The sequence below is a fragment of the Dipodomys spectabilis genome, unplaced genomic scaffold (assembly GCF_019054845.1).
Source record: "Dipodomys spectabilis isolate Male_0828 unplaced genomic scaffold, ASM1905484v1 ptg000050l, whole genome shotgun sequence".
NCBI classification, from domain to species: Eukaryota; Metazoa; Chordata; class Mammalia; order Rodentia; family Heteromyidae; genus Dipodomys; species Dipodomys spectabilis.
Window position 1 is genome coordinate 14,398,327 of NW_024870727.1, and position 23,916 is coordinate 14,422,242.

The 23,916-nt window shown below is 38.6% G+C and overlaps 1 protein-coding gene across 3 annotated transcripts; it reads right to left on the reverse strand.

Moving 5' to 3' along the window:
• Positions 1-210: 210 nt before the first annotated feature.
• On the reverse strand, positions 211-22,498 carry Nmd3 (NMD3 ribosome export adaptor). 3 transcript variants are annotated; one of them, XM_042678900.1, is made up of 16 exons: positions 22,404-22,498; positions 21,814-21,874; positions 19,626-19,760; positions 18,060-18,156; positions 17,195-17,275; positions 15,820-15,948; positions 15,270-15,360; positions 13,281-13,359; positions 12,376-12,472; positions 9,789-9,906; positions 8,486-8,631; positions 7,122-7,234; positions 5,574-5,646; positions 3,909-4,015; positions 1,975-2,045; positions 211-657 (listed from the first exon to the last, which is right to left on the reverse strand). In XM_042678900.1, exons 2-16 carry the CDS (start codon positions 21,855-21,857, stop codon positions 527-529), a joined length of 1,512 nt encoding a protein of 503 aa, XP_042534834.1. In that variant the 5' UTR covers positions 21,858-21,874; positions 22,404-22,498; the 3' UTR covers positions 211-526. The 3 variants fall into 3 exon arrangements, with proteins under 3 accessions (XP_042534834.1, XP_042534837.1, XP_042534836.1); XM_042678903.1 differs by having other exon boundaries at positions 12,376-12,469; positions 13,278-13,359; XM_042678902.1 differs by lacking the exon at positions 22,404-22,498 and adding an exon at positions 21,999-22,127.
• Positions 22,499-23,916: the final 1,418 nt, after the last annotated feature.

The window sequence follows — 23,916 nt, forward strand, 5'->3', positions numbered from 1 at the left end:
CTGGCACCAAGAAAATGAAAAACAAAACTTCTGAAGAATTAATTTTATGAAAAAATAAAAGATTTTCTTCCTGAATGTTCAGTAACAATTTCTCTGCCCCAAGAACATGAAATTATCTAAAGTGCATCTAAGTGCCTGACAGATTTATACTGAAAAAAAAATGACATTTCATATACTTTCCTATGCTCATTAAATCAATCACTATAAAACAAATGTAAAAGCCGATTTTATGCTTACTTAGTTAACAGCCAAGGAATCACAACTTTTGAGCACAATGTATGAAAATACAATAGTTTCATATATTGAAAGTTAAAATGTTAAAATTGAACACATAAAATAAACTTGATATCAGTAATAATTCTCTAATTTTTTATTATCTAAAACGGCAAAGCTACCAAATCTTTTCAGTACTTTGAACAATCAAGTCATATTTATTTAGGTTTAAAGTTCTCCAGCTGAAACAGTATGCAGTAAAGGTTTGTTCAACTCCGCAGCCCATATGCAAACCATCTACTGCACAATCTCCTTACGTCATCATTGAGGCACCTTCAGCACCAGTGGCATCTTGGGAAATGTGAAGGTCTTCAAGCATCTCAGCCAGACTGATGCGAGGAGCACCTTCATCATCAGTGTCACTTTCCACAGGAATGGTTGCATCTAAGAAACACAGGAGGATTTCAAATAAACATAGAAGCACATCTATGCCTCCATCAGAAAAAATGACACCACCCCATTTGTTAGGAAATGGAAAGACGAAAAAAATTGTATTATGTGAAGTAAGCCAGGCCCAAAGAAACATAGGTCCCATGGTTTCCCTTATGTGGAATAACTAGTATATGTCTAGGACAGGCAGAAAAGCTCAAAAGCAATGTACATATGACCATATAAGATGATGCTAAGTGAAATGAACCCTAAGATAGAGACACAAGAGGTTTTATCTTTGTTGCTGTTGTTTTTAATGTATTTATAATGTACTGTGTGATTTTTCTGTTTCTTTTGTATGTTCTTCCCCCATGGTTTAACCCCTGTTTTCAGTGTATTTGATTCCGGTGCCCTACATCTTGTATATACAATTTTTCTAATTTGGGGAAATGCTGAAATAAGGATACAGGTTGACTCATTGTAACAATGAGATGTACAAGACACTATGCTGAAAACGAACTTTATAACTTTGTGCAGGGGAGGAAGTTGAGAAGGTAAGGCCAGAAGGGATGGTAGGGGAAAAACAAAGGAGGTACTTGATAAAATGCTGGATAAGAAATGTACTCATTACCTTATTCATGTAACTGTAACCCTTCTGTACAGTATCTTTACAATAAACATATATTAAAAAAAATAGAAGCACAAACACCTGCTTCTGTCAGTGTTAGTATTACTTAACTATAACTGTTTAATATGCTCAGGTAACTTACTTATTCATAGAATGAAAGACAGGTACCAGCAGATACTTAGGCTAAGAGAGAGGGACCAATTCCAGGACAGCCTGGTCATACACACAAGACCCTTCTTAGCCCACAGCTAGGTACAATGATGTGCACCTACAATCCTAGCTACAGAGGCAGCTGAGAAGACCTGAAGTCCCAAACCAGTTTGCAGGAGAGTCTGCAAACCTCCATTACAACAGGAAGAAGCTGTGTGTGACACGGCATGCCTATCTTCCCAGTGACAAGAAATAAGAAGTATATCTGGGCAGAAAAGGAAACCATCTGTCAAAATAACGATGTGCTCAGAAACAGACCACATGCCTAACAAGCAATGGGCAGAATTCAAACCACCATTATAGAAGCTATCATGCTAGGACAAAAATGCTATCAAATTCGGTATATAATACACAATACTTTAAAATGTCTGCTTTTTGTAAGTTTGACTACCGGGTTTAAAAAGTAGACAATAAAACTCATTCATGAGAATCCAAGTCTAAAATCGCAACATACTCTACACAGTCTATGACTTCAACACTCCCAAAGAACCAACCTCTGTAAATGTTGACATTTTTTCTAATTGCCTCATCTTCTTCGAGATCTTCAAGGAAATCTTGGTATTGCCTACAGGATAACAAAATAAGTTATTTCACCAGTGTAGTATGACATTTCATTCACTCTCATTCACTAGTGCAAATAAATGTGTTCCAAGAATTATGATCTTAAAAAAGGTCAAATGTGGACAGGTTGAAAAAACTTTTCAAAATTGCATGATAAAGTAGGGCACCAATGGCTCCCAACTGTAATCCAAGCTACTCAGGAGGCTGGGATCTGAGGATCACAGTGGAAAGCCAGCCCAGGCAGGAAGTCCATGAGACTGTGATCTCTAATTAACCACCAAAAAGCCAAACATGGAGCTGGGGCTCAAGTGATGAATACTAGCCCTGAGCAAAAAAGCTCAGAAACAGCAACTAGGCCCTGAGTTCAAACCCAGGATCAACACACACACACAGCCAACTATAAGGTGATGACAAATATGAGACAATAAAAAGATACCTTCCACCTCACCCCTTCTAAAGTCAAATTTGTTCTTAGAATAACTGATTTAACACACTACATATTTATATTACAAGATTAAAAATAGTTTTCCAATCCACCTGTGATGTAAATTTTTATATAATAGTTTTGTATCAACCATGTTTTTGGTGGGGTAGGACAGATGGAAAGTGATGGAAGGGGTGACATTAATCAAGAGGCACTGCCAGGGCTGATGGCTGATGCCTGTAGTACTAGCTACTTAGGAGGCTGAGATCTGTGGATCATGATTTGAAGCCACTCTGAGCAGGAAAGTCTGTGAGACTCTTAGCTCCTCAAATAAACAAGGCCAGAAATGGAGAACATGGTAGAACATCAGGCTTTCACAAAAAAAGCTAAGGGACAACACCCAGGCCCAGTACCAAAAAAAATTTTTTTTTAAATGAGGCCACATACATATAAACTGACATGTTGAATTGAAAGCCCTTTGTATAACTACTTAAATAATCTATTTAAAGAAAACAAGATCATATGTAAAGGGTGAAAGCATGATAACTTTGTTCCAAATAACATAATTATTTACAAACAATAGCAGTTCTTAAAAGTAATCTTTCATTTTTTACTTAGTTGTTAAGCTGGCAGAATACCAGTCTTCAGCTTTGCCTTTCCTCTGTAAAAATGTAATTAGATAAGGTGAGCCTTATATATGGGGGCAAATTAGACTTAGTCCAAGAATTGATCCCTTTCTTCATTTCCTACTTTAGCTGACATTCAAAACAGGGGATCAAAGGCTACTCTCAACACTTAGGATTCACCTAAAACTGAGATATGAAAATATTTAATTATTAAAGTAGCTTAATCTACTTGAAGATGCAATGTACAATTATATATCCTATGTGATATGTACATGTTCAAGGATATATTGTAAATACATGTATGTATACACATATATATAAAGATGTGCATGTATCATGTAGATATATATGTGTGTATATTACAGAATTTAAAACACATGTATAAATTTTTTTTTAAAAAACGTTTCCACCATCACTAAGACCACTTTCATTCAATAAACTTTGTTAGAACACATTACCTTCATTCCCACTTAAGTTTTTAAGAAGTAACATTTGTCATCATCAGTGAGCTGTTTTCCTTTAAGTCATAAGTACTCATCTGCTATGTCATAGGCACAAGATAATTATTTGGTAAATTTTAACTTCTCAACCAATTTTTAAAAAATTAATTAGTGCAATTATAAGGTGATAACCCAGGAAATAATTAGTAAGTTGTATTAAATGTCACACCATACACACAAGTCCACTAACACCCTGGCATAAGAAGACAAAATGCAAACTGAGAGCAAGGATCAATCATGATGCCCATTTCTTTACAACATAGAAATGACTCGTAAGGATGAGGAGGCAACATAGAGGGTAGAAAGACAAGTAGGACCTTTCATCATCTGTATCCATGTTTTCTCGATCTCTTGCAAGCTCCTTTAGTTTCCAGTTTCTACGACGCTGACGTTTACTACGGTCGTAACTCTTCTTAATTAATACCTACAATGGCAGTCATCAGTTATCAAATAGAAACTACACAGTAGGGCCACAAAATTCAACAGTTTTAAAAATGAAATGTTATGAGAATAGTAGCAAAGTCATCAAATTGATGATGATGATGGCTACACCTTAGGATAAAGCAGCAAGGGCAGGAGGATTTACAAATATTCCTCCATATAATTTCATGAGAATGTAATCCCTGAGTAGCTGGATTACATATGTAAGCCATTGCACCTGGGTTAACTTTCTTCAATATCTAAAAGCTGCGGGTGTTTTAATCAACTTCAGTTTTTACTACCATTCACATACTTCATTCTAACTATGAATTGTAAGCAGACACTTTCTTTTATTCTATTAAGTACTTACAGAACAATATATAATTTTTATCAAATGTATCTCAGAATACTATGGAATAATTATGAAGTCAAACAGGAAACAGGGTTTTTCACTCATTAGGTTCTAACTAAACTTTTCAGAGTTTTACACTGGTACTTTTTTTTTTTTTTGTCAGTCGTGGGGCCTGAACTCTGGGCCTGGGCGCTGTCCCTCAGCTCTTCAGCTCAAGGCTAGCACTCTACCACTTGAGCCATAGTACCACTTCCAGCTTTCTGCTTATGTGGTGCTGAGGAATCAAACCCAAGCCTTAATGCATGCAAGGCAAGCCCTCTACCACTGAGCCACCTTCCTAGCTCACAAGAGTTTTAACAACTGAAGATTTTCAACTTCAATTAGATTTAATACTGAATAATGTTCTTAACTCTAGATGCCCTCTTCAGAATTTCAATAGTATACATTAAGTATAAGAGCCTACCTTTGGAATGCACCTGAAATTCTAAAGGCCATTATTTCTAGCTGTAAACTTAATTATTTTACAGAGAATGATTTTTTTTTTTTTTTTTGGCCAGTCCTCGGGCTTGAATTCAGGGTCTAGGCACTATCCCTGAGCTTCTTTTGCTCAAGGCTAGCAATCTACCACTTGAGCCACAGCACCACTTCCAGCTTTTTCTGTTTATGTGGTACTAAGGAATTGAACCCAGGGCTTCATGCATGCAAGTCAAGCACTCTACCACTAAGCCACTTTCCCCCAGCCCAAGAATGAAAATTTCATTATAAAGAATAACCAAGTTGGGCACCAGTGGCTCACACCTATAAACCTTGCTACTCAGGAGGCTAAGCCTGAGCCAGCCCAGCCTGGGCAGAAAAGTTCCCATGAGATTCTCATCTTCAATTAACCACTCAAAAACCCAAAATGGCACTGTGGCTCAACTGGTAGAGCACTAGCTTTGAGCACAAAAGAGGCTCAGGGACAGCACTCAAACCTTGGGTTCTAGCCCCATAACCAACAACAAAAAAAAAGAGGAATCAAAAAAATAGTAATAAAAAGGAATAAATCTTGGAATAATCTCAACAAGAAAAATTATTTAAAACAAAGACTTTTGCTATTATGCCTGCATGATAATGTATTTTGATTTGCTATTTTCAAGTGTGAACTTATATATCTTACAAGGTTACATAAATCCTCTGTAACATGAAAAAAAAGAAAAATCTGAAGTCTTACCACATCTGGAATTCGATCTGAGTTTATTTTGTTGACATGCTCATCGTTTAAGTTACAGTTGGCCAAATCAAACCTGAAATTAAAACAATGAAAAACTTCATGACTATGCTTTGCATGTAATTTATTAACATCATCTAAAACTCCAAAATCAAACATTTTGAATTTTACTATTTAGTGAATAAGCTTCTACAGATCTTAGTAAAGATAAGGCACATGCTATTTTCACATATCATCCCCTGTTGCCCACCTTAGTATAGAAAGAAACCTATCAGACTAACTTGAACTATGGGATTCACTTCCATTAGTTTTATAAGAAGATTTAAAAAAAAAAAAAAAAAGCAAGGGCTAGGAAGGTGGCTCAGTGGTAGAGTGCTTGCCTTGCATTCTTGAGGCCCTGGATTCGATTCCTCAGCACCACATAAGCAAAAAGAAAAAAGCCGGAAGTGGTGCTGTGGCTCAAGTGGTAGAATGCTAGCCCTGAGCTGAAGAGCTGAGGGGCAGCGCCCAGGCCCACAGAGTTCAGGCCCCAAGACCAACCCCCCCCCCCCGCCCCCACCAAAAAAAAAGCAAACCCAACTAATACTCCAGTAAAAGGTACTAAAACCTAAAACCAAAAACAGTATTTAGAGCACACTGATAAGCTTTGATTCAGGAAGGACCATCTATGACTTAGTATATAGCTGCCAGTTTGAGAAGGGAGGGTGGTACACAGGCTGTCCCGGGCCTTGAACTCTGGGCCTGGACACTACCCTAACTCCTTCTGCTCAAGGCTAGCACTCTACCACTTGAGCTACCCACTTCTAGCTTTTTTTTCTTTTTTTGGGGGGGTGGGGGGGGGCGTCCAGTCATGGGGCCTGAACTCTGGGCCTTGGCGCTGTCCCTCAGCTCCTTAGCTCAAGGCTAGCGCTCTACCACTTGAGCCACAGCGCCACTTCCAGCTTTTTTTCTTTTTGCTTATATGGTGCTGAGGAATCGAACCCAGGGCCTCATGCATACAAAGCAAGCGCTCTACCACTGAGCCACCTTCCCAGCCCCACTCCTAGCTTTTTCTGTGATTAACTGGATAAGCATATCACAGATTTCCTGCACAGGATGGCCTCGAACCTCAATCCTCAGATCTAAGCCTCCTGAGTAGGTAGGATTACAGATGTGAGCCATTGCCACTCAGATGGCAGCCATTTTTTATGTGCAATTAAAAAAAAAAAAACACACACACAAAAAACCCTACTCTCCCCATAGGTGTAAATATGGATCTAACCATATTGGAGCAAATAACTCTTTTACATGCTGGCCAAAATGAAACAAATACAGGGCTTCTGTCCACTCCATGTTTTAATATAGTTATCAATTTTTTTTAAAAAAAGGAGTATAGGCTCCCAAAAACTCTTAAAAGTATTTTTTAAATTATCAACTGGGCTTTCTTGGCTCCCAAAGAAACTTTCCAGTGCCAAATGGCAGTTTAAAATACTATAAAATTCACAGTGAAATCTCCTTGTGCTACTAATATTAATGTATGCTAATAAAAAGGTAATAGTATAAAATACAAACCCCAATACTAGGTCTCCAGGATTTAGAAGATGTCCCAAATGAGTGCGACAAAAATACTGTTTATCTGTATTCATTTCAGATGTTTTCTGCACCCAAACTTCCCCAAGGGTATGCTTAACAGGAAAGAAAATGCACTCTTCAATAATTTAAACAAACTCAAGAAGCACTTCAGAGGAAAATTAAGTACAATATTGATTTTTGGTTTTGTAAATATTCACATTAAAGATTAGAATTTTTAGTTTCCAGATATCTTAAACATATGGGAAAAGACTCATAAGTAAATACTAATTTTAAAAAAGTGTCACTGATTTTGCTAAGATTTTAATTTTTTGTGATTTAAATATATGTACATATTTCTGTACAGAAACAATATATATATATATATATAAAATACACACATATTCACATGTATATCCTTTACATAAACAAATGCACTGAATAATTCAACTTTGTAAGCACATCAATATATACCAAGGTTAACTTTCCCTATTGACAAATGAACTATTAATAGCATGTTAGGAAAGATTTAATGGTTTTATAAAATAATAATACCCCTTGAACAACTTATACATAGAGAATTTTCAAAGAAACACACAGGATGACTTAGCAATAGTTCAGTTGAGATGTTTGTTCTCAACTATTGAGTCTCTAAGTACTATTTCATACCAAAAGACAATAGACTTCTATACTTTAAAAAAGATGCCTGATTTTAGTCACACAACTAAATTTAGAACAGTTAAATGCCATGTTGTTTGTCCAGAAAGCAAGCTCGTTTTCAGAAGCATGGAAAGCCATGTCAAAAGGACATAGAAACATTTGGTAGGAGTTCCCACTGGCTAACTCTGGGGCAATCTGTGCATTTAAAAACAAAAAGATTGAAGCAAGAGAAGAAATACCGTAAATACCTAACTTAATGTGTGGTCCCAACTGGAGACTTACTTGAAAGGATACTTCTGAGTTAGATGAAGGAATGTGAATAGACTAAATAGTTCATAGGTAAAACAGTGATTCAACGATTATGTAACAAAAAATTCCTATGTTTTAGAGATATATGTTTAAGTATTTAGTAATAATTTTGAAAAACAAAAAAAGCTAGAAGATAATTTAGACCTCAAAACTTTTATAATAATGGAGTAAACATTTAATATTTCTTTCCCAAACTTTTCACAAAGTGTATAAGGCTATCAAGTTCTACCACAATGACTCCATGTTTTAACAATATTTATTTTTAGCTTAATGTGATACTTATTTTAACCAGACAGACTCCTCATTTTGTAAGAAAGGGAAGAAGGGAGCTAAGGAGGGGAGAGAAGGAAACCATAAGGTAATAAAAATAGGCAGTAGGGTGGTAGGACATAGCTTACCTTTTTTGATATCACCCCAGCACCTGCACTGCGCTTTGGATGGTGGACTGTGCTGCATTCCATCACAATAAACTCTTCCAGCTGTTTGGGATGGCATAAACTATTGAAAGGATGACTCCAGAAAGTGCTGCCATCAATATCTGCAACTACAAATGAGCACAGAACACTAAACACAGGGGAATTGACAGGTTTCAGAGTCCTCAAATGTGTTAGGAATTACAGTCTTCAAATGTGTTAGGAATTATAGTGCCAACTCATTCTCTACAGCCATTACTCATTTCTATTAAGTTAGCTCCAAACTGCTTGCAGAACAAGGGGGGGCGGGGGGAATCAAGATCACACGTACCTTCCTTAATTATAATTCTAATAACACAGAGCTTATAAGATAGAATCGTACAATTGAATTGTATCCTATCATTTTATTTTAGAAACACATCAGTAAATGAGGCTGCTTATGTCATGGAAAATAAAGCCTAGTTTTACCTAAGACAGAACATCCAATTCAGACTAGAAGTACAGCACAAGTGGTAGAACACTGCCTATTAAGAGCTAGGCTCTAAGTTCAAACTCAATACTGCAAACAGACATTCTGATGAGCTAGAACTGATAAAAAATAATAAGTGAATTTCTGGGAAATATAAAAAGAAACTCAATTTTTAATAATAATTTGATTTTTAAAACTTTTAGGAAATCCATGAAAAAAATACAGCGACATATAAGAATACAAGGTCATTTACAAATAGTAGTTTTGTAAATGCTACAAATTATTTGTAATAATGATGAAATAGGTAAAATTCCTTTTTAAACTTAGTGATCACACATGGATTACCTACAAAAGGTCAAGTGTCTCAAAATGCTAAAAACTAAAATTTGTCAATAAACTAATCACAAAAATTAAATTTAGCAACTGAATTAAGTTTCATTAAAAAAAAATTAATGGACTCAAACTAGGAAAATTTATAAAAATTCACAGAATTGTTTTATTTTTTAAGAATGTATAACTAATCAACAGCTTTATAATTCGTGTTACAAATATGATTAATTTTAGCAGTTGTTCAGAAGAATATCAGCCATTTAGATGCATTGTACTCATAACCTGACTTTTCCAATTGAATCCTTGTTGTACAACTACTCAATTTTTTAAAAAATGCAATGAAATCCCTTCTGTATAGCTAATGTAAGCTAGCAAAAAAATGTTAAAAGAAAACCAAAAACCAGTATTATCAACCACAACAAAATTAACACTATAAATTATACTACATGCTATACAGGACATCAAAGCAAATTTAGTTCCAAAACTTACCTTGTAAAGTATTTGGATCTATGAGATGGATAACACTAGTTACTCGAATACAAACACATATCTGGTTCATATTTCCAAGGCTTTGTGCCAGTTTTGGAGAGAGGCAGACAACATTATCCTAGACATAAGAAGTAACATTTAAAATGAAAGAAATCTCAGGTAACAGTTTCTGATGAACAATCATCAATGTAACCCTGATGCAATTGTACTTGCCAAGCCAAAACGGTTTCCTTTTATTTTCAAGACAAAATCTCACTCTGTAGCCCAGGCTAGCCTGGAATCCACAATCCTCCTGCCTCTCTAGTGCTGGGTCTACAGACATACGCTACTCCAAAACAGGACTTTGTCATTCTTATACCAATAAAGAGCTTACAAAAAATAAATCAGGAAGGACAGGAAAGAATGTTGAAAGAAGTGACCTTGATCAAGACATACTGCATTCAGAAACTGCTTTGTTAAATGGCAACTCCACTGTATAACACCTAAAGATAATTTTTAAAAAACTGAAAATAAGCCGGGCGTTGGTGGCTCACGCCTGTAATCCTAGCTTACTCAGGAGGCTGAGATCTGAGGATCGCGGTGCAAAGCCAAAGCCAGACCGGGCAGGAAAATCCGGGCAGGAAAGTCCGTGAGACTCTTATCTCCAATAAACCACTAGAAAACCGGAAGTGGTGCTGTGGCTCAAGGGATAGAGCACTTGCCTTGAGCTGAAGAGTGCAGGGACAGCGCCCAAGCCCAGAGTTCAAGCCCCACAACCGACCAAAAAGAAAAAAAAAAAAAAAAGAAAAGAAACCACTTGTTCTTAAGCCATGTCTGATGCTGGGCACCCATGTAATTCTTGCTACTCTGGAGGCTGATATTAGGAAGATCACATTTTGAGGCTAGCCCAGGCAAAAGTTTACATGAGCGAGGCGCCAGTGGCTCACGCCTATAATCCTAGCTACTCAGGAGTCTGAGATCTGAAAATCCCAGTTCAAAGCCAGCCCAAGCAGGAGCATCTGTGAGACTCTTATCTCCAATCAACCACCAGAAAACTGGAAGTGGTGCTGTGGCTTAAGTAGCAGAGTGCTAGCCATGAGCTGAAGAGCTGAGAGCACCCAGACCCAGAATTCAAGCCCCATGACCAACAAAAAAAGTTTACATGACTATCTCAATGAATAACAACAATAAAAAGACAGGTAATACATCTGACTTTATACTATGTGAAAAGTATCAATAGGAGGATCATGGTGCAAGCCATCCTGGACATAACTCTAAGACCCTATCCTATTTCAAAAAATAACAAAAGCAAAAAGGACCGGGGGTACGGCTCAAGTAAAGGGCTGGGGAAGCATGTGGCTCAAGTGGTTAGCTGTCTAGGATGTGCCAAGGTCCTAAGCTTACAACACTACTCCCCTCAAAACAAAGAAAACAAGTAAGTTATTTTCTAAATGTACTTGAAATTTATTTGAATCTCAATAAAAAGCAAATTTCAAAGACCAATATATGGCTCTTAAACAATTACATGTACTAATATATACTAAAAATGAAATTACCAAAAATTACTTATGTCTTACATGAACACTGGAAGGTATCATATAAACCAGCAATGCAACTTTTCTTAAATAGGTTATTTTCTTGTCACTATCCTCCGAACATGTAACAGCCATTTGCACAGCACTCCTATTGTATTTGGTACAAATAGCTACAAACAGTGGAAATTACACAGGAAAATATATATACTGGGACTTACACATCCTGTACCACTTTATAGTGGTACAGAATAGTGGTGCACAGTGGTACATACTAAATTTTAGTATCTGAAGTGAAAGATACTCAAATATACCTACAGGGTCATAATAAATTAAAGTTTTTATTTTATTTTTTATTTTTTGTTGGTCGTGGGGCCTGAACTCTGGGCCTGGGTGCTGTACCTCAGCTCTTCAGCTCAAGGCTAGCACTCTACCACTTGAGCCACAGTGCCACTTCCAGCTTTTTCTGCTCATGTGGTACTGAGGAATCGAACCCAGGCCTCATGCCTACAAGGCAAGCACTCTTACCACTGAGCCACCTTCCCAGCCCTAAAGTTTTTATTAATAACTTACTATCAATCTACAAGGACACACAGTTGGGTACAAAATCATTAGTACAACAGTCTACTGATGTTCAGTAACTATTTGTTGAACTATAGTTCAATTAGGTGAAAACATTTTATATGTTATATTCAGATTTTTTTCTAATAAAAATGACTTCATGATCTCTTTTCTGTAATAGTTTAATCTCACCAAAATTTATCTTACATATGTTTGCATATATTCCTCAAAGTAGATGAGTTTTTAAAAATAGTATTTCTTATAATTCAAAGTTGCATGGAACTAGAAGGAATATATTTTTATCTTAATACATCAAAATAAAAGCTATAACAATTCATAATAGTCTGGTTATTTTTAGTATATTTTTTAATAAGGCTAAGCATATCATAAATCATTTGAAGAGATCATTCTACATTTTTAGCAACATAGAAATAAACCATGAGCTACAAATAACATGTAAATCAATTATTCAGTTGTACTGTTATAGATCTGAATTCACTTTTATAAAAAGGTACCTTGCAGATTGGAACTATTTCCACAGAAAAAGTGCTTTTGTAATTGCAAGTGTTATTATGGATATCTTGAGAGATCAACCTTTGTGATGTTTTGAATCTATTAAATAAAGAAAGTTAATTGTTATTTAAAAAAATAGTACATGTCTTTACTTGAATAGACTTGGGAATATCAATTTTTACTAGATCAAATGATCACTGTCTAAGGTCTGAAACAGCTTCCCATTGCTTGATATTACATTAAAATGTAACTTCATCCACTTTCTAAAAGCCATACCAAGGCCCTAGGTTTGTTCATATTAATCTCACATTCCCAATATAAACGCCACCTGTAAAAATGTCCCCCATTCCTGGAGTGCAAGACCTAGTTCTTTTATCAGTCTACCCATAACTCCGTCTTCTCATTCCGATTAAATACAGCTGATCGATGATTCAGCATTAGTGTTTATTGCCATAGAGCTGGTTAAGCTCCCAAAAAACATTCTTACAAATTCTTTGGATAATATATCCCTGAAGTGGCTAACAATAAAATGTTCTTCCTAATTACTTAAGTAATCCTACTACAATTTTAAATATTTTAATAAATTATATCTAAACTGGGTGCCAGTGGTTCAGGCCTGTATTTTTAGTTTCTCGGGAGGCTGAGATTTGAGGACTGCAGTTCAAAGTCAGCTAGGCAAAAGTCCATGAGACTCTTATCTCCAATTAAACACTGAAATAAAAACTGGAAGTGGAGCACTGGCTCAGGTGTTAGAGCAAAAACCTAAGCAACAAAGCTCAGGGACAGCACATTGGCCCTGAGTTCAAGCCCCAGAACTGGCACACACACACAAAAAGATCTAAGCCTGAAAAGCAGACATGGCCTACCCCATCCATTCCCTGGACTTAAATTTATATTCACAACATACCTACAAGGAACTGTGCACTGAAGAAATTCTACCATCTTCTGAGCATGTTGTTTTGAAGAATAATAGAAATCTAGACCATCTTTAAAAAAAGAAAAAAACACACATGAAAATAATCCTGCACAGTAAGTTTTCCTCTAACATATCACAAGTCAGATCCCATATTAAATAAAATCAAATTATTAGCAAGCACTAAAAGATTATATCCAGGGCTGGGAAGGTGGCTAAGTGGTAGAGCCCTTGCCTCGCATGCATGAAGCCCTGGGTTCGATTTCTCAGCACCACCTAAGCAGAAAAAGCCAGAACTGGTGCTGTGGTTCAAGTGGTAGAATGCTAGCCTTGAGCTGAAGAGCTGAGAGACAGCACCCAGGCCCAAAATTCAGGCCCCACAACCAGCAACAACAACAACAAAAAGATTATATCCACAACAGACTAGGAATTCAATTAAGATGTGCTTGGCAAAAGAAAAGACAAATGAATCAGAATAATAATTTTAATTCTAGACAAAAAAAGGCCAAAGGGGGAGGGGGAAAAAAAGAACATTTCGGGTTATGAATAGAACAATCTACCAAGAAAACAACAGGAGTATATATAATTGAGACACGTGGAGGCTCATGCCTATACAGTAATGCTAGCTACCCTACTTGGGAGGCAGACAGCAGAGGATTATGGTCCAAGGACAGCCAAGCACAAAAGTCCAAGGGACTCCATCTCAACCAATGGCTGGGTGAGATAGTGTGTACCCGTTATTCCAGCCACAGACAGTTTTATTTTATTTTATTTCTTGGGGTCCGGTCGTGGGGCCTGAACTCTGGGCCTGGGCACTGTCCCTCAGCTCTTCAGCTCAAGGCTAGCACTCTACCACTTGAGCCACAGCGCCACTTCTGGCTTTTTTCTTTTTGCTTATGTGGTGCTGAGGAATCAAACCCAGGGCCTCGAGCATGCAAGGCAAGCGCTCTACCATTGAGCCACCTTCCCAGCCCCCCATAGACAGTTTTAGAGTAAATAGTGTAATTCAATAATTCAGTCGTTCCTTTGAGAAGAAATTATTTCCATGCCTGTACTTTCGAGTAGCATTTTAAAGAATCACATAATTATCCTAAGAGACTTGTTTTGCTTTAGAATGTTTATAATTTATATTAATTAGAACTATGCATTAATTACCAAATACCTAATAGTATGCAGTATCAAAATAGTAAGTGCTATGATCACAGAACAAAGTGCTTGACTAACACAAACAACGCCCTGGGTTCAAGACCCAGTACCATAACATAAGCAAGTCATTAGGAAATTATGTAAACGTTTTAAAATTCCATCTTAAGAAATCTCATATAGTATTTGTGTATCACTGCTTATTATTTTGAGTTTAGACTTCTGACAGATACACTAGTATCCATCACAAGTACTGCTTAGCATATGAAGCACATTAAAAACATCACAAAAGAATTTGCACATCCCAAAATTAAATATGCTCTTCCCATCAGAACTACTCTCTCCACTACATAAGATGAGTTTCTACTCAATCTTCTACCAGGGCAGTCTGTACCGAACTGATACTACAGTTCCTTGTTTACTTTTCTACTAGTGAAATAAGCAAGCTATTAAGGGTAGAATTAATATAATTTGCTCAGCATGGCACCTACTACAACCTAGATGCTTGATGAATGCCTTGAACCAGGACAGGGGTAGAATATCAAAGAAATAAGGAATAGATCTAGTATATTTAGTGTATCTAGTTCTAGCCACTAGCCCTTACGTAAATTTAATGTGAGCTTAACACAAGAATATTCAAAATTCAGTTTGTGAATTACACTATCCACATTTCAAAGGCTACTCAACTGCCATACAGCTAAGGGAAACTTACAAATGTTTTCTCAATAACACTAAGTTTACTGCTATAGTAGTAGGCCAGATATCAGTAAAATAAGACTATTCAGGGTAAGCTGAAACAAAAGTCAGACATCATTCAAATTCTCTGAAATTTACACTCACCATGAATCTCTTTGATACGAAGTGTATTCTGATGCATTCCATACTTCAGAATCAACTGCTCCAAATAGTAGAATGTTTTTTTGTGTAAAGTCTAAATATAAATGCATAATGTGGTGAATCAATTAAGTGCTCCAAAAATCACTTACAAATATATCCAAATACCAGCTATCGATAAAGCAAAGTAATTTTTCTAACAAAAGCAGCCTTTACAGAGTATCTAAAATGTAGCATCACCTTCTGGAAAATAGAGGATACGATAAGAAGGGGAAAGGGTTTTGCTAGTTGACATAGTTAAAATACAATGTGTTAGACACTTGTCTTTTTTTTTTCTTTTTTTTTTGTCAGTCGTGGGGTCCAACCTCTGGGCCTGGGGACTGTACCTAAGCTCTTTCAGCTCAAGGCTAGCACTCTATCACTTGAGCCACAGCACCACTTCCAGCTTTTTCTGCTTATGTGGGTACTGAGGAATCGAACCCAGGGCCTCATGCATGCAAGGCAAGCACTCTATCACTGAGCCACCTTCCCAGCCTAGAGACTTGTCTTTGAGTACCTTTTGCCTGACTTGAATTACAGCCTTCCAGAAATCTTTTGCTTCTATTCTGTGGCAATCTCCACACATCTGAGACTGGATGATGTAGTCCACCACAAATACCTGCTGAAGGATAGCGCCATTCATCACCTGGGAAGGAAAGCAAGTACAATCCATCTTATACTTCTGCTGCATGATACTTTAAGGTTACTTTAAAACCTTTTTCGATGAACACACTAAGAATACATCAAAATTTAAAGTCATAAAAATAAGCTATACTATTTCAAGAAGCATATGCAGGTTTATACTCATCAGCTGAAGTGGCTGTGATATTCTTTGAAAAATGTGTACAGCATACACATGTATGCTGATGGTGGTATGTGTATACAGAGAATTAACCCTCAGAAGAAACAATTAAGCAGAAATTCTTAAAAACAAATGATTCCTAGCTGGGTGTGACAGTACACACCTGAAACCCCAGCTGTTTGAGAGGACAATGATTTGAGGCTGGCTGGGGTTAAAAGAAAAAAAAGAAAGGCTCTATCCAAAAACAAACTACAAAGAATTAAGCATGTGGTTCAAGTGGTAGAGCAGCACCTTATCAAGAATGAGGCCCTGTATTCCAACACTAGTGCTACCAAAAAATATAAGAAAAATTATTTAATTTAATGGTTCTCAAATACAGTCAATCAGATATTGCCTGGGAAGCTTTCCACATACACACAGGGCTGGTGTAGCTCTGTGCTTGCTTCCTTGGGTTTAATCTCTAACACTAGGAAAGATAAACATTGCTTGGCCACACACCTAGATATTGTGATTCAACTACTGAGCAATTCAGTATGATGAACAAACTTTAAGAATCACAGACATGGGCTGGGAAGATGGCTCAGTGGTAGAGCGCTTGTCTTGCATGCATGAGGCCCTGGGTTCGATTCCTCAGCACCACATAAGCAGAAAAAAAAAAAAGCTGGAAGTGGCGCTGTGGCTCAAGTGGTAGAGCACTAGCCTTGAGCTGAAGAGCTGAGGGACAGCGCCCAGGCCCAGAGTTCAGGCCCACGACCGGACCCAAAAAAAAAAAAAAAAAAGAATCACAGACATTGTTTTAACTTCTGTCCTTTCCTGCTTTAAACAAGAAAATGGTGGAGGGGGCCCCTATATGACCCAATCTTTCTGCTTTAAGTTCCTAGATTACTAGGAATATAAGCATGTGCCACCACACTCCGTGTATTTGAAAATATCTAGCCTAATGATGAACAATGGTTGCTCATCATTTGTACAGATGATCAAAAGAACAAAGGACTGAAATCAAGAGCATACTGTAAGTTATGAGTGCCCTAGGCCCTCATTTTCATTACTCGAATTTTAGCCCAGCTTAAAAACTAAATGCAGAGCTTACCTCTTTCTGAATAGTTAATTTAACTTTAAGTCTCTTAGAATGGGGTTCAGTCCAAACAAAGCCTGCATCTACAAGTCGTACCTTCAACAAAATACAAACAAAAGAACATTAAGTTTTCTCCTGAGGAAAAAAAGGATGAAATAACTAATTAATGAACAGCTTTCAAGAGAATACAGTAAGGAGGCTGTAGTTGACATTACCACACACTATATAGTAGCAGCATCAAATAAAAGAACAATCCATGGGCTGTGTTATGCAACTGATGTAATTCAAACAAGAATTAAAGTATTTAACAGGAAGCCAGGTATCGCTCACACCTATAATCCTAGCTACTCAATAAGCTGACACAGGAGAATCATGGTTAAGAATCCTAGCTACTCAATAAGCTGACACAGACGAATCAACCAACCCTTGAGCTGGCTAATGCTCTACCACTTGAGCCATAGCTCTACTTCCAGCTTTTTGGTGGTTAACTAGTCTAAAGACTTTCCTGCCAAGGATGCTTTTGAACTGCAATCCTCAGATTTCAGCCTCCTAAGTAGCTAGGATTACATGCATAATGTGAGCTTAAAACAAGAATATTCAAAATTCAGTTTGTGAATTACACTAGCCACATTTCAAAGGCTACTCAACTGCCATACAGCTAAGGGAAACTTACAAATGTTTTCTCCCTAACACTAAGTTTACTGCTATAGTAGTAGGCCAGACATCAGTAAAATAAGACTATTCAGGGTAAGCTGAAACAAAAGTCAGACATCATTCAGCTTTTTGCTAGCCATTTTAACAAACACACAGAAGGATTTTTCTGCAAAATAATTTTAACAGAAGGATACTCATAAATACTGACTTTAGCTGTTTGACCTACCTTACTCAGAGGGGCTTTGATTTTTTTCAAACATAAAGCAAGAAGTTCCCTGGATTCTAAAGCACACTGTACCCAAGTTCCTGGTGGCTGAAAGTACCTGAGAGAAGAAAACATACTGAAATCAAATGCTGCAGGACAAACATAAATTTCTGCGTATAAAATAAAAATATTGATTATCAACCAGAAATATTACTCATAGTTGCTCTGGAATACCCCAAATATTTAACAGAAAACTTTGAATGAGACAGTACCTTTAGTTAAAAAGGAAAAACTCTGAGCAAAAAAATCTGGTACCTTATTAGTCTTATTAAATTATGAATAGTAGCTCACTGAAATTTCAATGGTCTATTCTGTACTCCTAAAATCCTTAGAATGGCTTGTTTCTCATACACAAAAAAGGCAAACTAGTACCTTACTACATTATGTATCAGCAATAGTTCAGGCATTCATCTATAGATCAAGTTCCTTTCCAAAAATTAAACTGCAAACCTTGAATTTTAAAACCGTGCTCTTAAGAATATCAAATGTTCTGGGCACCAGTGACTCACAACTATAATCCTAGCTTACTCTGAAGTCGAGAGGATCAAGGTTCAGCATCAGCCAGGGCAAACAAGTCCAGGAGAATCTTACCTCCAGCAAAAAGCTGGAACTGGAGGCGTGGCTCAAGTGGTAGAGTACCAGCTGTGAGTAAATAAACTGAGTGAACATAAGGGGCCATGAGTTCAAGCCCCAATACTGGCAGAAAAAAAATGCAAACGTTTATAAAAGACTAAGCCTCACATTTGCTAAGCCTGCAAAGCACACATTCCTTAAAATTACATGTTTGTATATGTATCTGTACATATGTTTACACACACATATACACAGATTTCAAATTCTCCAAGAGATCCATGAATTACCTCTCGATATACATGCACAACGTAAAGTATTACAGTGTGTACCCAATTGGGATAAAAAATATAATTTTACTTCACTAACCAGTTTTGTGTTGCTCAATGGCCTAATAAAGTGCTTATGGTAACAACTAAAGAAAACAAAAGGATGTTAAATTAAACAGCAACTTTCAAAAGAAGCCTCTGCTTTAAAATTTAGTCTTTATTTTAAGCCATTCTAGATTTGCCTTACTAAGCTTCTTTTCTGTCTCAACTACAGTAATTTTAGTTACCTGTAAACATTGTTTTTTAAATATATTGTTAGTTAAAACATAGGTACTTTCTATTATATAAACTTCTAATAACTAAAGATTCATGGTAATATTGGCAACTAGTATGTCCTTAAAATCTATCCTTATTCGTACAAACATCCATACCCCTGTCTATCAACTATATATATCAAACTTACTAAATCCATTAACAGAAATAATACAGATTCAAATACCTTTACACTAACTAGATTAACAGGGCAAGCTAGAAAAATATACCATAAAATTGCACATCCAAAAGCTCTTGCCAACATCAACCTAAGTGCAAATTAAATTCTACTGCATAATCTCTCTTCTGTGGGTTGTAAGTATAATCTCTATATAAACCTCTATTTTAAACATGGTTAAACAGCAATGCACCATACCTTTGACACTGTTTGCAGAAAGAAATTGAGAGTTGTTTTGGAATTCCTTGGCTGATGTCTACTTTACTTCGCAAACAGGCCACACAAATATTGGCAGGATTTGGACTAATTGGGACACCACACTCACAACACAAGCTTGAATAAACAAGAGATAAATTTTTCTAGTTAAGATTTATAAACACAATAGGTAAATAAAACAAAAGCTTTCAACAAGGTAAGCCCTTTATTTAAAAAGACATAGAAACAAATCTGTCAGCAAAGATGAATTAAAGAGTAAACCTCAAATACTGGAGTGGGTGGGTGAAGGGGGGGAGAGAATGATGGTTGCAACTGTGAAAATGGTCAATGTCCCTTGGGGGTAGCATCAGCTCTGTACAATAGAATTTCAAGCAATGATAGACATGTTCTAGTTCTGGAGTGTTAGGTAAGATAGCCATGAGCCTCACTCAGGTGGCAACAGGGCCACTGGCAGAGAGGTACAGCTGAAGAATTCAATTTTTAATTTAATTTTATTAAATGTACATTTAAACAGCCAGCACAGGTCTAAATAAACCTTAAAAACAAATGTTGATATACATACTATTACAGTAAAATGGAGATGTATTAACAAATACAGAATTTTTACTAACCTCAATTTCAAGTATTTTAAATACAACAAAAAATATTAAAGTCTTAGACCAAGGCCACCCACAAAAGTAATCATAATTAATCCTGTGGATATGTTCTTCCAGTGTTTCTAAACAGACACAATGTACATATTTAATTTTATTCAATGTAATTTTAACCCACGTTAATTTTTAACAAAAAGCAAAGTTACAATTAATTTCATAACTCTACACCAGGAAAACCAGTCCTGCTATTCATCACCCTTTTTAAAAACTGCAAATAAAGAAGAGACTAACAGGACAGGTACTACACCAATGGCAAAAACAAAAGGAGAACTCCATGTCAAGAATATGTAAGTGTACCCCTCTTTAATTCAAACACTTCAACTCTAAGTATTAAGCCTTTACAAGTGCATCTGATCAGTACTGCTGCACCCTCATTTGCTCAGAACCTTGTTCATTCATTTCCTCAGGCTTGGAAAGGACTGCACTGTCACCTTGCTCTGATAAACATTTCTTTTTCTTTTTTAGTCGGCCGTGGTGCTTGAACTCTGGGCTTGGGAGCTATCCCTCAGCTCTTCAGCTCAAGGCTAGCGCTCTACCACTTGAGCCACAGCGCCACTTCCGGTTTTCTAGTGGTTTATGGGAGATAAGAGTCTTACGGACTTTCCTTGCTCCGGTTGGCTTTGAACCGTGATCCTCAGATCTCAGCCTCGTCAGTAGCTAGGATTACAGGCGTGAGCCACCGGCGCCCGACTTTGATAAACATCTCTTAATGTTGCATTTATGGAAAATGCGTAAGGTATGAACTACACAATAAAAACTGGTAAGTAATAGTAATTACACAGCAACATACTCCAAAGCATAAAGGAGACCTGTAGAGACTGCCAAAATATATTTTACCCAAAGCAGAGAGTAAAGTACCTCTAAGTCTATCGGCTCACAATACACGGTGAGTATTAAAAGTCTATGTGTATTAAGAGCAGAAGTTTGTGAACCATTAATATGTTCTCCAAAAGAAAACTGACTTACACATGGAATCCTAGCTACTTCAGGAGGCTGAGTTCTGGGAATGGAAGGAAAAAACCCATAAGGCTCTGATCTCCGATGACCGCTAAAAATGGAGGTATAGCCCTCATAGAAAGCCAGCTCCAGTGAAGAGCTAAAGGACAAACTCAGGCTCTAAGTTCAAGCGACAGTACCCATTAAAAAAGAAAGTGTGACAATCCTCTGGTGGTGACCTGCAAACTCCCTAAGGTAAGGTGTCCAGGATGACAGCACAGCTGAGCGGTTCATGTTTTTCAACCCAAGGCAGAGGCATGAGGTCCTCCGCGCGGGAGACCCTCCCGTTAGAGGGTCTGCTAACAGGTATCTCTCAGTCATCTGCAACTCCATAACCAACCAGCAATTCTATTTTGCAAGCAAAGGCCATTTCCCCCCTCCATGAGTGCGCAAGAACCTCTGGCCCGCCATCCATCTCCTTCCCCGGGAGGCCGGCAAGCGCGGAGGACGGGCGCACTCGAGCTTCACGTTCAGCGGGGACGGGGGGGGGGGGGGGGGGGGGGGACGGCGTGGGGACTCACATGTGCGCGGGGCTGGGATCGGTGGACTCTGCCAGGTACTCCATCCTTCCCACCGCCTCGCCTGAAAAAGAAAACCCAGGGGATCCGATCAGTGGCCTGGTCTCCGCTCTCACCCGGGGGCTTTCCCGGCCTCTCGGAGCCTGGCTCCACGCGGGACGGACAGACAGACAGACAGACAGACAAACCACGCTGCCCGCGGTGGCTTCGGAACGAGGAGTTCCCGGAGGATCCGAACCGGGGACAGGGGGAGAGAGGAAGGACGGCGCGGGCCGGGGGTGGGGGGGAGAAGGCCGGGCGGTGCCCAGGGCCAGGCCCGCACGGAGCCAAGCCGCGGCCGCTCGGAGCCAGGCACCCCCGACAGGGTCACTGCGCACGCGCGCGCGCGCACACCGCCCCGCACCCCGCCGCCAGCGCACACGTGGTGCGAACGCTGCCCCGGCTTGCGCGAGCCCACAGCCCGCCTCCCTTCCCCACCCCCCCCCCCCCCCCGGCCCGGCTCCACTCCCACCTCAGGATCCCCCCTCCCGCCAGTAGACCCAGTCTCGGCTCCCCCAAACCCGTTCGGCGCGCCGGGACAAGGACAGCTATACCGAAAGGCCGCGACAGAACCAACGGCAGCCTTCCTGTCAGGAGCCGCAGCCGCCGGCGCGGCTACGGGGGAGATCTCGCGACAGCAAACCTCGAAATCCCGCGCATAACCCCCGCGATACCGGGTCGGGCGAGGGCGGCGGCGAAGGGGAGGGGCCGAGGGGCGTGGCTAGCGGATAGGGGCGGGGTTACAAGCGGCGATGGGCGGGGCGAAGGGCGAAGCGGGCGGGGCAGAAGGAGCCGATCGGATGTCTGGGAAGGTGTTTATCATAGGTTGGCACCTCTTCTGATTTTTTGGCCAGAGTTTACTCATTGCAGACCTCGGTCCTGTGTAAACCTCTTTCTAGAAAGCTCGACTGGGAGTTCACTTCTTGGGTAAATGATCCTGTTGCATACAAAGTTTGTCTGTACACTGTTCAGTATTGCCCGGAGGAATCAGAGCAACGCCATGAGCCGTGTAGCCGGATAGACAGAGGAACGAATGACCTGAAAGGCATAATTGCATGTGAAGAAATCTGTTGTTGTTAGACTAATTACGAGTCTGATAAAAAAAAAAAATGTGCTCTGGATAGTATGCTTACATGATTTCTGACTTTACCCCTTTGATCGCAAACCACACAGACTGCAATTTACTTCCCTCAGGATAACATGTCAACTGCTGGAAGAACACAGCCATTTTCCCCCAAGTCTTCTCACCCCAAATTTCAAGAACTAAGCAAACACGTGTTATAAAGGCTGATCATCAAGCAAGGCCTTTTACCATTTCTAGTCCCTACTACAGAATCCAGTCCACCGTGCCAAACTGTGGCATTCTGATTTTATGTTATCAATGCCTTTAATCCTTCAGTGATTGCTGATTACTTTCAAGATTATTTCTTTTTAGAATGGCTATAATCAAGAATTCTAATAACAACAGATGCAGGAGGGGATGTGGACCGAAGAGAACCCTACTGCATTGTTGGTGGGAGTGTAAACTTGTTCAACCACTTTGGAAAGTAGTTTGGAGGTTCCTCAGAAGACTCCACATAGAGCTCCCCTATGACCCAGCAATCCCACTTTTGGGCATTTACCCAAATGATCACAAACAAGACTACACTAAAGCTACCAGCACAACTATGCTTATTGCAGCATTATTTACCATAGCTAAGATATGGAACCAATCCAGATGCCCCTCAGTAGATGAATGGATCAAGAAAATGTGGTATATATACACAATGGAATTCTATGCCTCCATCAGAAAAAATGACATTGCCCCATTTGTTAGGAAATGGAAAGACTTGGAAAAAATTAGATTAAGTGAAGTAAGCCAGGCCCAAAGAAACATAGGTCCCATGGTTTCCCTTATTTGCAATAACTAGTATATGTCTAAGTCAAGCAGAAACGGTCAGATAAGTTGATGTTAGGGAAATGAACCCCAAGATAAGTATTCAAATGTTTTTTTTTTCTTTCATGCATTTGTTTCCAACATATTTATAAGATTATTTCTTTGTTGCTTTGTATGTCCCTCCCCCATGG